The 15,637-nt window shown below is 41.5% G+C and overlaps 1 protein-coding gene across 3 annotated transcripts in view; it reads left to right on the top strand.

The window, feature by feature from the left end:
• The window catches only part of PRCP (prolylcarboxypeptidase), a 34,820-nt gene that overhangs the window by 11,593 nt on the left and 7,590 nt on the right, over positions 1-15,637 (top strand). For 2 of the 3 annotated variants that reach the window (XM_068424305.1, XM_068424318.1), the window contains exons 2-7: positions 7,471-7,611; positions 8,763-8,864; positions 9,191-9,372; positions 10,908-11,065; positions 12,411-12,583; positions 14,837-15,001. In XM_068424305.1, the coding sequence (XP_068280406.1) occupies positions 7,471-7,611; positions 8,763-8,864; positions 9,191-9,372; positions 10,908-11,065; positions 12,411-12,583; positions 14,837-15,001 (921 nt within the window). Of the gene's footprint in view, positions 1-657; positions 681-7,470; positions 7,612-8,762; positions 8,865-9,190; positions 9,373-10,907; positions 11,066-12,410; positions 12,584-14,836; positions 15,002-15,637 lie in introns of those variants that run through there. The other variant, XM_068424314.1, reaches the window with a different exon arrangement.

The raw sequence follows: 15,637 nt of genomic DNA, 5'->3' as shown, positions 1-15,637 counted from the left end.
GTCAGTGCTTTTTAATCACTGAAGTGATAAATGGGTGCTAAAAGCAGACTTCCTTCAACAGTTGCAACCTCCCAAGCGCAGGTGATGTGGTTTCTGCAGTGTAAAAGAAGCTTCAGTAAAATACATGAAGCGTAATTCTAGTCAAAGGGGCCAGTGTGTTCACAAGGACATAGCTGCCATGGAAGGGATCCCTCCATTGCAAGGATCTGAAGCCTGCATTCGTTTTGGGGAGCATGTTTGGCTGAGAGCTGATTCCAACCACGGAAAAATTGGTAATGGTTGTTCTAGACCATCGCTAGTAGAATAGAAATTGGAATCAATTAATAGGCAAAAAGCATTCATATTATGTCTGTATGTTTTGTTAAATGTGACAGATTAATGAAATAAAATTAAACCTAGTGAATCTCTGAATTATGGGTAGTGTGGAAGGTTACAAGGATATAGAGTCTCTCTCTTCCAATTTTCTCATATTATTTACATGTAGGACTTTCAAGTTAGTGCGTTAATGTAGCCTGGTGCAAGAAGATGCAATTTTTACATCTCCCTGCTCTTCCACAGGGCATCAAATGATTATGCATTTCAATAAACTGGTGCTAACCTTCAGTCTTTGCTGTCCCTTGCGCAAGTATCAGCCTAGAAAGCAAGGAAACACCTCATTCCTTGGAGGTAAAATGGAAAAGGTAAAACAAAGCTAACCTTTATTTTCTTGTCTTTTTATTTTCTTCACTAAATTAGCAGGGACAGACTGAGAGAATCTTACCAGCTGTCAGTGAGGTGAAGCCTCAGCCCTGGCACGCTATGATACACAAAAATGTGCAATAGGAGGAAACAAAGCAACAAGAATAGTGTCAGGGAGGGAGACTTTTTTTTTAAAAAAAACCAACTCCTTTTTATTAAGCTTTCATTTTTGGTTCTGTGTCTCCCCTGCTTTAAAGACATAAATAGTGTGTGAGTGTATGTATATTTTTTTTAGTGGTACTCTATTGCTCCAATGATTTTTATGAGCTTGAATATTTAATTATGTGTAGTAGTACTTGTAACAAAATTTGGGGCCCCTTAAATATGATGCTGTACAAAGATGGCAAGGCAGTCCCTGCCCTTGTGAACTTGCAACTTAAATGGAGGAAGCAAAGATTTTTAAGAGGAAACAAAACTAATAGGGCCGGCTAACTGGACTGGAGTCCCACAGCCTGTCAGGAGTAAAACCAGGAAGAGCAACACGTCGGTGAAATCCCAAAGAGGCTGGTGCCCCCACTGCTGTTCACACAGGAGGATATCCTCAGGCTATCCTCTATCTTCCTGTCCTCAGGAAATAATTCAGACAGGATGAGCACTCAAAACAACTCCATGAACACTTGGAGGGTGAACGTGCCTCTTAAAATCATCTGGCTTCTCACTGGCAAAACACCTGACTTGATTTCAAGAGGAATATCCACGTTTGGGAAAATAAAGCGATTGCTTAGAGCATCGAAATTTGAAGCATGACCGAAAGGCTTTCAGACGCTTGCAATATTGCCAGAAACTCAAAAGCATAAAACCATCGGGTGCTGATTTACCAGCTTGAATGACTCGAAATGCTTTTGGTTAGACGCTACCCTGTGATTTATAGTCTTTTTTTTTTTGGTAAAGGCTTGGGTTTGCTGTCCTGTCTCTGTAGTCACTAATGACCTTAAGGTCTGCTGAGAAGGAAGTGGGCTTTAGCCCACGTGTCCTCTTTTGTCTTTGTACTTCATGCAGTGCCATAGTTCCTGAATACTTCCAGGAGTATATTAAGCAGACTAACATCTGTAGAATAACATCTGTTGTGCTGGTTTTTGTTTCCTCCCGAGGGGAGATGTGTGACAGTGTGGCTTATTTTATTTTTAAATGGACTTCAAAACAAAAAGCACGTTTAAAAAAAAACCACCCCCACGATAAGTCATCTTTGAGAGCTCAACATAAGCACATGATATGTGTGCACATGTAAGGTAAAGTCAAAGAAAAGCGCTCTGTATTTTGAGCGGAAGGCAGGGAGGTGGGTTTTGGCCCTTCCTTCTTTGTTTGGTGGACCAGTCTGAAGAAAGCTGCTTGTCCTGAGCTTCTTCACTGCAGAAAGTTTCTAAGTATCAAAGCTGCTGACTCGAGCCTTCAGTCTAGAGCTCTCGTCAGCCCCTTGGGCACAACAGCTCATGCTGCTTACTGCCGTTTTTAATCAAACTCCGTGAGCGCAGTTCTTGGCAGCCATGGCCGTGCTTTGGGCTGCACTCTTCCATCTGGAGCTGGCTGCCTCTTGAGCAATCTGTTGTGTGTATGTATGCATCTTCCCCGAGAGCTTTGTGAGCCTTTTGACTCAAAGATGTGCAGGAAAATACAAGGTGATTCCTTTTTCTTAACCACAGAAAGCTCATGAAGATTTCTGTACGTGGAACTGAAATGTTCATAGAATCATAGAATGGTTTGTGTTGGAAGGGACCTTAAAGACCATCTAGTTCCAACCCCCCTGCCACGGGCAGGGACACCTTCCCACTAGACCAGGTTGCTCAAAGCCCCATCCAACCTGGCCTTGAACACTGCCAGGGAGGGGGCAGCCAAAGTAGCTCTCCAAAGTATTCCCATCCTGCCTACCTCAGCTGACAAAAGTTTCCCTTAAACTTATTCATAACTTATTACTTTCAGTACTCCTTTTTCTATTTTTATCCTCCGTTGTATTAGTGTCAGAAGGACTGATTCTGTATCAGTGTTGCATGTCCATGATACTTTAATTTGTAAAACATTGCTGTTGTATCGCCGATGATGACTGTTCTTATTTTAACCAAACTTGCTAGGTAGTCCTGTTTACAGGAGCTTAAAATTTTAGGCTGTGTAACTGGTTTGGATTAATCCTAGAATAGTTTAGTTTTGGAAGGGAACTCTGCATGTCGCCCGGTCCAACCTCCTACTCAAAGTGGGGCCAAATTCGAAGTTGTGTTAGGCTGCTCAGGACCTTGTACTTACTGCTGACATCCTGGCAATAATGGTAATTATGACAATTGTAATTAGAAAAAGCTCATATATGCTAGTATACCTTTACCATTGTTACTTTTAATTAACAGTTAAGGTATTGTAAATCTGTATTAAGATGCTTTTTTCTTTTGCTGTTGCGGTCTGTTCTAATTAGGGCTGGTTGCAAAAGTCGTTGCTTTTGTCTTACTCCTTTTGCATAAATGTGGAAAAGAAATTTTCTGGTTCCACTTTTTAATGAAATCTGACTAAAGGAAAAAAAGCTTAAAAAAAATATCTGGGTGATTTGAGTTGTAAAGTATACTTCACACAGTTTGTGGGGTTTCTTACTTGTTTGCATGCCTGGTCTATAAAGGGTGGTGGGAGAAAGCCCTTGTTGAATGAGAACCAGCAGCTCCCATGGGCAGCCCTGCGTGTTCCCGCAGCGCAGTTTGGCTACACGACAGCCCCATCTGCTGTTCTTGAACTTCAGCTTTCTCTTCGCATCCCAACTGCTCACTTCACCATTTTATATGGGTTCTTGTGCTTTTTACCTCTTACTGAGTACATTTTCAATCAGTTTTTAGTCTTGTGAGGAGATACTCCTTGGGACACCTCCAAACTGCATTTTGATGTCCTGGATTCAGAAGTTCTTTGAATTTCCTGGCAATAACCAGCAGTTGTGACATCTCTTTCTCTTTCTGTCTGCTTTACAAACATTAGGGTTTTTTTTTTTTCATGTTTACCCTTGCAAAGCCAAGTTACTACAAGGTATGAAGCCCCATCACCCAGCAATGAAGGAGTTCCTGCTCTTCAGTTGAGTAATAGGTACTTATGATTTTTTTTTTTTCTGGAGTTATCTTGCCTGGAGTCTTACATGTGCCCATGGTTTGATGTGTTACGAGTACGATGAACAGAGGCAGTTTAGCTGCTGTGAGGCTATCAGAATTTTACAGATTGAAGGAGGAATGGGAAAGAAGAACGTGACTGGCAGTGAGTGAGGCTACAGTGTGGCTCAGAGTCAAGATGGAGAATCATGACACTTTGATCAATGTAGTTACTAAAACCGGTGTAAGAATACTTAAATTCCTGTACTTTTCTCCCTCGTGGTATTGAGAGTCAGACTCACTAGAGCATTGGGATTTGGGGGTTGTTTTGTGGGAGTAGACTGACATCACATCACAAACTATAGTAAATCATATCTCTAAAGAAAATTGGCCATAATTTGGGAAAATATATTCATATTTGAATATTACCATCCTAATTTTCCAGTTCCTGTGGAATGAGAACAGTAAGATGGGCTTTAAAATCTGTTCTGCACAGTACTCCATTGAATAATCTCAGCATGGTGCCAAAAGGATGGTTATACATTAAACTATTTGATTTTTTTTATCTTTTCTTTTCCCTCCATTGTATGTTTTTGATCTGTTGCATATTAAGCTGCCTGCACTGAGAAGATTTTCATAGAATCAGTTTGGTTGGAAAGGACCTTTAAGATCATCAAGTCCAACTGTTAACCTAACACTGCCAAGTCCACCACTAAACCATGTCCCTGAGCACCACATCTACACGTCTTTTAAATACCTCCAGGGATGGTGACTCCACCACTTCCCTGGGCAGCCTGTTCCAATGCTTGACAACCCTTTCAGTGAAGAAAAAAAACCCCTTTGGTATATTTTGGTACATATCTTTGTAGTTCAGGAAAGCTGAATGGTTTTTGTGCTGTAGTCTTGTAGTTGGTGCTGTGGCTTCAGGCAGGAAGGATGCAGAATCAAGTTTTAAAGCTAAGTGTTTAATTTTAGATGATTCTATAAAAAATAGACAGGACACATGAGCCTGTTTTTTCCTATCTCTGGCTAGCAGCCTAGCAGAAAGGTAGAAGAAGATACTCCTCCCGTTTACAAACAGACAGGGAACAAAAGATGTATTAGTTGTACTTTCTAATAGTGTTGGAGTTTGTTAAACAATACTGTGGTTGTTATTAGATGTGCTTTATCTAATCCCTCTCTTTAATTGTCCCAAGGTCTTATGACCAAAGACTTTTTCAGTTGCTGACCTTGTTCTGCCTTTCTACATCTAATCACTTGATTATGCTTGATGTAGAAAGTGAAACTAAAATTAATAATAACTGTGCAAATGAAAAAGGAGCAGGTGAGCTGTCAGTGTAAAATAAGCCCAGCGTACGTCATCAGCACTTGAATTCAGTGAAACAGCCCTTAAGTATGTGCATGATAACATCACCATATACTTATGAGTAAATAGTAAATGGTCCCACTGAGCAAAACTGTAGAACATATATAAGTTGCTTTATTTGGGTCTGGAAGCAGTCACTGCAGTTAGCTTATTCAGGGCGAAGACCTTGTCTCTTATGTCTGTGAAGACCATGCACAGACCTCCAAGTGTTCCTGCTGTTCTGCTAGCAGTGAGCTGCCACACAACTGTACTCTGGCTTCAGGCCAGGAGTGAGTAAGCTTTGAGAGAGTTTGGAGAAGACACTTTATAGCAGATTGTATATGTTAAATAAGTTCCTGCGCTCTCTTTGACTCAAAGCAAATATAAGTACGTGGTGTGGAGTAGCTGGATCGCGCAGGTCAAGAGTTAGGCTTTCCTGAGCTGCCTGGAGGAACCTGCCTTAGCAGCGAGCGCTTGGATATTTATCATAGAATCGAATCATAGAATGGTTTGGGTTGGAAGGGACCTTAAAGATCATCTAGTTCCAGCCCCCCTGCCATGGGCAGGGACACCTTCCATTAGACCAGGTTGCTCAAAGCCCCATCCAACCTGGCCTTGAACACTGCCAGGGAGGGGCCATCCACAGCTTCTCTGGGCAACATGTCCCAGTGTCTCACTACCCTCACAGTAAAGAACTTCCTAATATCTAATCTGAATCTCCCCTCTTTCAGTTTAAAATCATTCCCCCTCATCCCGTCACTACTTGCCCTTGTAAAAAGCCCCTCTCCAGCTTTCCTGTAGCCCCTTCAGGTACTGGAAGGCTGCTAGAAGGTCTCCCCGGAGCCTTCTCTCCTCCAGGCTGAACAGCCCCAACTCTCTCAGCCTGTCTTCATAGGAGAGGTGCTCCAGCCCTCTCATCATCTTCATGGCCCTTCTCTGAACTCGCTACAATAGCTAAAATTTGTGTGTGATTTGTTGCTTTTTAACATGAACTTGCAGGTGTTCTCAAAACAGGGAATGTGAAGGGTTGGTTGCTGGAGCATGGGAGGGATTTGCAGAGTTGGTGGTGCAAAGGCAGGTGGGTGAGCAGAGGTGTCCAAGCCAGCAGGTGTCAGGCTGTTACCACCAGCAAGGAGCAACTTGGGAGGAAAAGATGATGCGTTGTGCTGACAGAAGTCAAAATTGGGAACCTCCAGGCCAGCTGCAACTGATGAATAAAAGCAGTGATAGTTTGTGAATGCATGGTAATTAAGCAGCATAGTTCTTCTAGAGTAGTTTTGTGTTTTGTTTTCGTGTTTGGTTTTTTTTTTTGCTTTATCCGTGTGGGTATTCCAGAATAAGATTCTGCCCATGCAGGGAGTTACTTTGTAAAAGCAACTGATAAACTTTCCAGTACGGATAAATACTTGGGGAAGGGTCAAGGGGAATAGGGCATACAAAGCAGTGTGAATAAAAGCTGAAAAACTGACCTTAGGAACTGGAATTAAATTTCTAATGAGAGAATAAAGCTAACGTTGTGGGGGTGGGGTTAAGCGGTGTGTACAGGCTTGAAGCATTTCTAGGGCAGTGGAAAGAATTGGGGAGGGTGTGTGAATTAGTGAAAATTGCAAGGAGGTAAGAAGGAAGAAGCACTCCATAAAACTATCTGAAAAATCTGTTAATAGCACAAGAACTACAGAGAATTAATGTTTTCTAAGAATTAAAAAAAAAAACAAAAACAACAAACCACTTTCTGACAAGAATATGTTTAAATTTCAGTCTTATGTGAAAAGGGGGAGAGGAGGAAGAGGTGGGGTTTCTTGTTAGTGTGGGGTGTTTTGTTGGTGGGGTTTTTTGTGTGGTGTTTTTTTTAAAAAAAAATAAATTATAAAGCTAGTAAGGAATTTTCCTAAGACCCAAACATTGCAGGACAGTGACTCTTTTTACTTCTTGATACAGTTTTATCACATCAGATGCTTTGTGACACCTCAGCAGATTTGTGTGATTTCATAAATATATTTAGAACATCTCATGTTAAGTATCATAGAATCATAGAATGGTTTGGGTTGGAAGTATGATACTATAAAAAGGGCATGGATTTTTTTTTTTATAGCTGAAAATAACAGTTCTCTTTCAGTGTATACATCTGTAATTTTGGCTGGTTTCCTTCATAAAGCAGAAGAATTTTGATATATTAGGAATCTAAAACATAAATTAATACAAAGTCATTATTTTTTTTATCTTCATAAAACTTTATTGCTTTTCTTTATTTTTCAACTGCAAAGTGACTATCTGCACTTGCAGTGGACTCCGTGATGAATTTTAGCTTTCTGAACATGTTGTTGTTCCTTATTCTTGCAGATTGATCACTTTGGATTTGATGAAAATCTTACGTTCCAGCAGCGGTATCTAGTAGCAGATCAGCACTGGAAGAAAGACAATGGACCAATACTATTTTATACAGGCAATGAAGGAGACATCACGTGGTTCTGCAACAACACGGTACGTAGAAAACAGATTCTTGATTCTTGAATTTCAGTCCTTCTCTCCAGTAGTGGTGTAGTGAAAAATAAGGAAGAACAAGGAGATAGTGTCAGAATATCGTTTAAAGATAAGTTTTTAATGGCTATGATTGTTATAGGAGGAAGAGGAAGCTGAACAAAAGCACAGAAAAAGTTTTAGGGGGTTCAGAGTCTTGTACGAAGCCCATAGAAATCAAAGGGATGCACTTGTATTAGCTTCCTGGAGTGGTGAAGAAAATTTCTAGAGGAAACACTATAAGGTGCCTCAAGCTAAGGATGCAAAATTTTGGACCAAATTACACCTATTGCAGTACTTTAGATTCCCCAAGTAAAATGGGAGGTTTTGATGGTTTATGGTTTTTTTGTTGTTGTTGTTGGCTTTTTTTCCATAAGAAAAATCTGAAGTGAAATGAAAGGGACTGGAAATCAAAGACAGATGATTCATGTTCTCTGACAAGACCTGTGGAAGTCTTTACTTCCCTGACTGATACAAATGCAGAATGGTGTGTGTGGGCATTTTTCAGCGACTTCAATACAAAGTCCAGTAACACAACAGGAGGTGGCATGTGCAGGGCTCCAAGCAACCAAGGATTGCTTACACACTTTGTTCTGTCAGCAGCTGATCTCTGTCTGCTTGTTTCTGTAACTGGTGGTAACAAGCTGCTGTCAACAAGTAATAACAAGTAGTTAGTTATTAGTTGAAAATAAGTGTATTGCAATGCTCGAGATTATTGCTTATTGCCAAACAAGTTTTGTGTTTTCTGTAGTGTAGACCTAACTCAAATGCATGCTTTTCTCCTGTAGTGTTGTTTTATTTCCTATGGATTAAGCTCATGCCATAGGAGTTCTGGCAGGATTGCCTGTGTGTACTCCCAAAACAATACTGCTTAATATTTTGCCACATTAAAAGATACATATTTTCTTTGTATGTATCCCTCTATATGGGTTGAATATCTTTTGTGTGGTTTTTTACTTCAGTGATACTTTAAAACCAAATTGCACTCTGTCTTTATAGTTGCATTTTGATAGTGATATCTTTCTAATCAAAGAGTTGGAATACACTAAAGTGAAAGCAGAGACTTTGAAAATAATTGATTCAACTTATATAAATGTCTGTTTTTCTCCAACCAGGGTTTTATGTGGGATGTGGCTGAAGAACTTAATGCCATGTTAGTATTTGCTGAACATAGATACTATGGAGAATCTTTGCCCTTTGGGAACGAGTCTTTCAGCGTAAGTGTTGTCTTTTGTCTTCCTTAAATAGAACATACAAACATAATTCTGCCTATTGTAATTCTTGCCAGTGCAATGATTTGTTAGCCTGAGTACGGTTTAGATGTGCTAGAAGCACACAACTATCCCATTTTTGTAACTATCAATTCTAGGATTAAAAAAAAAATAATAATCTGAGATTTTCTAGCATTTCAAGGGACACCTGCAAAGAATATTTCATTTGTTATCAGGCACAGATTTAGAATGTGACAGCTGCTGTGGGGAATAGAAAGACTGCTGCTGGAAATCGCTCCCGTGCTGTATATAACCTGCTTTCTTTGTCTCAGGATTCCAAGCATCTGAATTACCTAACATCAGAACAAGCTCTGGCAGACTTCGCTGTACTGATTGAGTACTTAAAGATGACCATTGCAGGAGCCCGCTACAGTCCTGTCATAGCTATAGGAGGATCTTATGGTGGAATGCTTGCAGCCTGGTTTAGGATGAAGTACCCCCATGTGGTAGTTGGGTGAGTGTACTCATCCTGCTCAAACACAGAGCAGGCATTTGTTACTTCTCTGCTGTAAATATTACAGCACTGGGAGAAGTACCATAATTCAAGCTGGCTTTAATTTTTCACTATTGGGAGGAGGAAGTAAGTTACCTTGAATTTGGGAAGAGGCACTGTTTGCCTAATAAAGACAACTGTAGGTCAGCAGGTACTGGATGGTGTATATTTTCAAAGCTACCTGTTAGTTTTGTAAAAACAATTATTATGAACACTGACTTTGCCCCTAATTTCTTTTATGGCCACCAGACTTCCTGGTGGCTTGAGGCAGGTCTTTAATCTCTTCAGTGCCTTAGTTCCCCTCTGGGGAACAAGATTAGTAAATAGAATCATAGAATAGTTTGGGTTGGAAGGGACCTTTAAAGGTCATCTAGTCCAACCCCCCTGCAGTGAGCAGGGACACCTTCAACTAGATCAGGTTGCTCAGAGCCCCGTCCAACCTGACCTTGAACACTTCCAGTGATGGGGCATCTACCACCTCTCTGGGCAACCTGTGCCAGTGTTTCACCACCCTCAGCATAAAAAATTTCTTCCTTATATCTAGTCTGAATCTCCTCTCTTTTCGTTTAAAACCATTACCCCTTGTCCTGTTACAACAGACCCTACTAAAAAGTCTGTCCCCTTCTTTCTTTTAAGTTCCCTTTAAGTATTGAAAAGCTGCAATAAGGTCTCCCTGGAGCCTTCTCTTCTCCAGGCTGAACAGCCCCAACTCTCTCAGCCTGTCTTCATAGGAGAGGTGCTCCAGCCCTCTGATCATCTTTGTGGCCCTCCTCTGGACTCGCTCCAACAGGTCCATGTCTCTCCTGTGCTGGGGCCCCCAGAGCTGGACGCAGCACTGCAGGTGGGGTCTCACAAGAGCGGAGCAGAGGAGCAGAATCACCTCCCTCGACCTGCTGGCCACGCTGCTTGTGATGCAACCCAGGATACGGCTGGCCTGCTGGGCTGCAAGTGCACATTGCTGCTCATGTTGAGCTTTTCATCCACCAGTACTCTCAAGTCCTTCTCTTCAGGGCTGCTCTCAATCCCTTCAACCCCCAGCCTCTGTTGATACTGGGGGTTCATGTGAGCCCACTTCTTGAGCTTGTCCGCATCCCTCTGGATGGCATCCCATCCGTCAGGCCTGTCAGCCGCACCTGCGAGAGAGTAATTTGTGTGGGCAGCGACTCTCTTCAGTTGAGTTTGCACAATGCCTAGTAAGAAAGACCTAGTTGCTAGATGAGAATGAAAAATAATAAAGTAACCAAGTCTGAATTTCTACGTCATGTATTTACTGGTATCTTTGTACTAGAGTTCAAGAACCTTCAACAGCCTTTGCGTGCAGAACAGTTTAGCAGCGTTATGGTTAGCTCAGCTAGGGCTCCGTGTCCAAGCTGGATTATAAATGCTACTTAGGTAGTGGCTGTGGGGAAGGGTATTCGCCAGAGGACGGAAGTTCTCTTTGCAGGGGTTCAGGATGCATGTGTTTTTCTAAACAATCTTTTTATGTCCCTTTGCAGAGCTCTGGCAGCCTCTGCCCCAATCTGGCAGTTTGGTGATTTGGTTCCCTGTGGCACTTATTTCAGCATAGTGACTAATGATTTCAAAAAGAGTGGGACAGGCTGCTCAGAAAGCATCCGGAATTCTTGGAATGCCATTAACAACCTTTCCTCAACAGGTGAGACCTCACCAATACTTTTTCAAAGGGTTGTAATGTTCAAGATTATGTTATGACTTCATAAAATCAGCAAGTCGATGTTACGGCTTTCACCTGTATATGTATTGATTTTTTTTAAACTATTAGTACTGAAAACTGCCAGATGAGCTTAGCATTATTTTTTAAATGTATGTTCTGTTGGATTACACGCTTTGTTCACACCTGGTGTGATTCAGAATCCAGGTCCGAACATCCCTAAGGTCAGACAGGAGCTGACTCCAGATCAGAATGTCAAAGCTTGTGTTCCTTTCTGACAGAGTAGGCTAGATAGTTGTTATTCTAAAAAAAAAAAAAAGTTTAAATACTTTTAAACTTTTAAAGAGGCAATTGGGTGTAGAAAATCATGGCAATCCTTATGGATTCAGTGCTAGGGACTCAGCTGAACTCAAGCTTAGGGATCTTTTCCAACCTAAATGATTCTATGATTCTACAACTACCTGAAAGGAGGTTGTAGCGAGGTGAGTGTCCGCCTCTTCTCCCAAGTAACAAATGATAGGACAAGAGGAAATGGCCTGAAGTTGCACCAGGGGAGATTTAGATTGGATATCAGGAAAAATGTCTTCACCAAAAGGGTTGTCAAGCATTGGAACAGGCTGCCCAGGGAAGTGGTGGAGTCACCATCCCTGGAGGTATTCAAAAGGTGTGTAGACATGGCACTTCAGGACATGGTTTAGTAGTGGACTTGGTAGTGTCAGGTTTATGGTTGGACTTGATCATCTTAAAGGTCTTTTCCAACCTAAATGATTCTGTGATTCTATATCAGATGAGCTCACTGTACAGCAAAGGAATTCAAGTTTAAAAGTATAATCTTGCTACTTGAGTTCAGTGTCCTAAAGAGAAAGCCTGGTACGATGAGTTAGCTAATTAAAATCAGGGAAGCTGAATTGGATGAGTTCTAGACCAGATAAAATAATGAAAGGAAAGGCCAGGAGAGTTCCAAGACATCTGTCTATTAATAGTCCTTGCACTGGGAGCTAGCTGGTTGGAAGTCTTCCTTTCACTGGAAGAAGAGTGCCCTGATATTACTTCCTATGAAAAAAATGCCAGATGTTTTGTAAATCTGTCCTTGTCTTTTTAGATAACTTTATCTTAGCTGTGACATACCCATATGCTGAAGTATGCAGATTGTATTTCCCTTCACTTAGAGTGCTGACTAAAATTTGATCTGCTATGCATTTATGTACGTGGAATAACTTCACCAGATGAGTTACGCTAAGTGAAATATTTTTTTAGCAGCAGCAGAACTGACTTATGTATTAGTGGTACAAGACATTAAACGCTACTTTATTTTATTTTCTTATTAAAGATGCAGGTTTGCAGTGGCTTTCCAGCACATTTCATTTGTGCAGCCCATTAAAAAGTCTTCAGGATGCTGCTATATTGAAAAACTGGCTGAGTGAAACGTGGGTGAACTTGGCTATGGTGAACTACCCCTACAAAGCTGACTTCTTACAGCCTCTGCCAGCTTGGCCTATACAGGTAATTGAGAACCGATGTATGGTAGAATTGACCATTTGGTTTAACTAATTCTCTCCTTTTCTCCCTGTCTGCACCTTTTCCTTTATTTTTGGCTCTGTAGAACCAACATGGCTGAAAAAAGAGAACCAGGGCAGTATCTTCTTGTGCATCAACTGGTTTGTTGACTAACTGCCACTTGCGGGGCTAATAGGTTGCATCAAGGGCCAGAAGAGAAGTGTGAGGGATGAGGGGAAAAAACTCATCTGTCCTGCAGAGTTGTTCCTGAGGAGCAGAAATGTTGCAGAAAAAGCACATGCAGTTAGAGCTTCTGATGCCAGGCTTAGCTGGCAGAGCTTGCAATTAAAGAGAAAGTTTTAAGCCTACGTCCTTCTTGATGTGGGAGAACTAGCAAGAGAAGAAATGTAGATCCCAACAAATGTATTCCTTGCAGGGTCACTTCTCAAAGCAGAACCACTTTTCACGCTCGCAGACCTTCACTTATGCAGTTCTGTTTATCTGCAGTGCTTTCTCCAAGATTTCTGTATTTTTTGGCGTGTTTTTGTTCTTTTAAGACCCTGGCTGAATTTCCCTGCATGGCTGTGGGTTACTGTGTATGGCAGGTAACGTAGATAAAATATTAGGGGTTTTGGCTATGAAACAGTGGTTAAATATAAAATAAAAAATTTCCCTTGTGTAGGAGCTGCCTGATGCAGGAGGGGAGGGACATTCATCTGTCCTATGTGGCTGTCTGCAAAGGGCAGTATGAACACCTTGAAAATTATGCCTGCTTTGTTATCAATCTGACACAACCCAAGAAATGTGCTCACCTTCACCACTGTCCATGCTACCTCTGTTTGACTGAGGTGTAAACCTAAAATAGAAAAGGCTGCAGCTTGTCTGGACAATGCTGATGTATGAAATCTGAGTAAAGCTGTTCAGATACTTTTTCTGAAACAGAAGCTCTAATCTGACTCTGGGGGTGAGAAAGGGGAGAAAAATGTGTTTAAGTAGCTGGATATATATGTATGTTGCTCAATGTGTTATGGGCTGCCGGTGCTTTCTCGGAAATATGGATCTCGTCTCTACCATGCAATCAGAGCTTCAGATACAGGACTGTGTGCAGCCCTCTGTTCTGTTATCTGTCTGCAGTGTACATTTGCATGAATTAGTGAGCTTTCCAAGCCTCTAATTACTGAGTTAAGAACTGATGGCAGAGCTAGCCAAGCCATAAAACCTACTTGGAATGGCAAAATGTGGAAGCTGTGCTCTGACATTTTCTCTAGGGAACAAGGGGAGGGATCAGTTTCCTAGCTTCCATGATGAAAATGAGGGAAAAAGATTATACAGGGGAGGGAAGGATAGTAAGGTCATTTCTTGGAAGATGCACATTTTGCATTGGCCATGTGAGTTGTCCCCATGTGCCTGTACTTGAACAGCATTGGAGTTGCAGTGCACCCTTTGTTCCCTGCAGAGAGTAATTTTGGATTCTTCCGCTGGGCTGGGAGCTCAGATTCACAGCTTTTACCCTTCACTGTTCTTGTATTAGTCCCAGCTCCATGTGAGCAGGGGTAAGGAGAAGGCCTTGACAAAGAGAATATTATGGCTTTAAAAAAAAAAAGTGTTTTAAGGTTAAAAAACCCTTCTGGGGCAGTAGCTTTTGTGTTTTGTTTGCTTTGTTTTTTCCACTGCTTGTGTCCTCAGTTAAGATTTTGAATTAAACTCTACCCAAGATTGCTCTTAATTTTTCACTGGCCAAACAGTACCTTGTTCCACCACCTCATATTTTCCAAACATGAAGAAGTAAGACTTCTGCAATGCTGCTGTATAAAAGGACTTAAAAATATTAGAACTTTCCTTATGTGGATGTTTCCATTTGTACTACAGCAAACTGTAGGGAACCCCAATCTGTACCTGGAGCTTTTTTGTTATGTATTTGCGTGTGTTATCTTTCATTACAAAGGAGCTAAATACTCTTTATTAAGTATTATCTGTTTTAAAGAACGGGAAATGGATCCAGGCTTGGTGAATGAAATATTAAGGTTGCACAGTTTTTAATCAGGAAATGTGAAGTTTCAGGTTCCTCATAGCAGCATGCGTGACGCAAATGGAATACTGTTTTTGATGATAATGCTCAGGGTATATTGTTGCAAAGAAGGACACTTACTGGAAGTGGTCCGACTGTACTTCAAAAAGAAATTGATATCCCATCAGGTATCAAGTGCTAATTTTTATTTCTTGCAGATTTAGACCCCTCCCCTTCTCTCTTCATTGCAGGAAGTCTGCAAGTTCTTGAAGGATCCCAGTCTCTCTGACAAATTGTTGCTGCAGAATGTTTTTCAGGCAGTAAATTTATACTACAATTATTCAGGAGAAGCCTCATGCTTAGACATGTCCAAGACTGCAACAAAGAATCTGGGCCAGTTGGGTTGGTACTATCAGGTATGTGCTATATACTTTATAAATTGTAACTTGGTGAGGTTTTTTGAGCTAGAGCTGATGAGAATTGTCAAGTCATTTAACTATCAATATATTGCACCAGATGTAATTGATATGCTGATGACAAATGTAAGCACGAAGCAACTATGATTGTAGTGGGGAGGGCAAGGCACAAAATAGAAGCAGCTTTCCCAGGAGGTTTAGGTTGTGTCTTCATAATCTAGCTGATTGTTGAGTTTCTGCTCTTCATATTGACTGAAAATGGTGTACAGCAGCAGCACCTTGGTCTTCTAATCCCCCCATCCTAGCTGTCCCCCTCAGTTGGCCTCACACTTGGCCAACTGTATGAGGTTTAACAAGGCCAAGTGCCAGGTCCTGCACTTGGGGCACGAGAAGCCCATGCAGCACTACAGGCTTGGGGAAGAGTGGCTGGAAAGCTGCCTGGTGCAAAAGGACCTGGGGGTGTTGATTGATGGCCAGCTGAATATGAGGCAGCAGTGTGCCCAGGTGGCCAAGAAGGCCAACAGCATCCTGGGTTGTATCAGAACTAGTGTGGCCAGCAGGACTTAGGGAAGTGATCATCCCTCTGTACTTGGCACTGGTGAGGCCGCACCTTGAATACTGTGTTCAGTTTTGGGC

This window comes from Nyctibius grandis, chromosome 2 (genome assembly GCF_013368605.1).
Source record: "Nyctibius grandis isolate bNycGra1 chromosome 2, bNycGra1.pri, whole genome shotgun sequence".
NCBI lineage: Eukaryota > Metazoa > Chordata > Aves > Nyctibiiformes > Nyctibiidae > Nyctibius > Nyctibius grandis.
The sequence above is the reverse complement of the archived record's forward strand: the minus strand, read 5'-3'. Positions and strand labels throughout refer to the sequence as shown.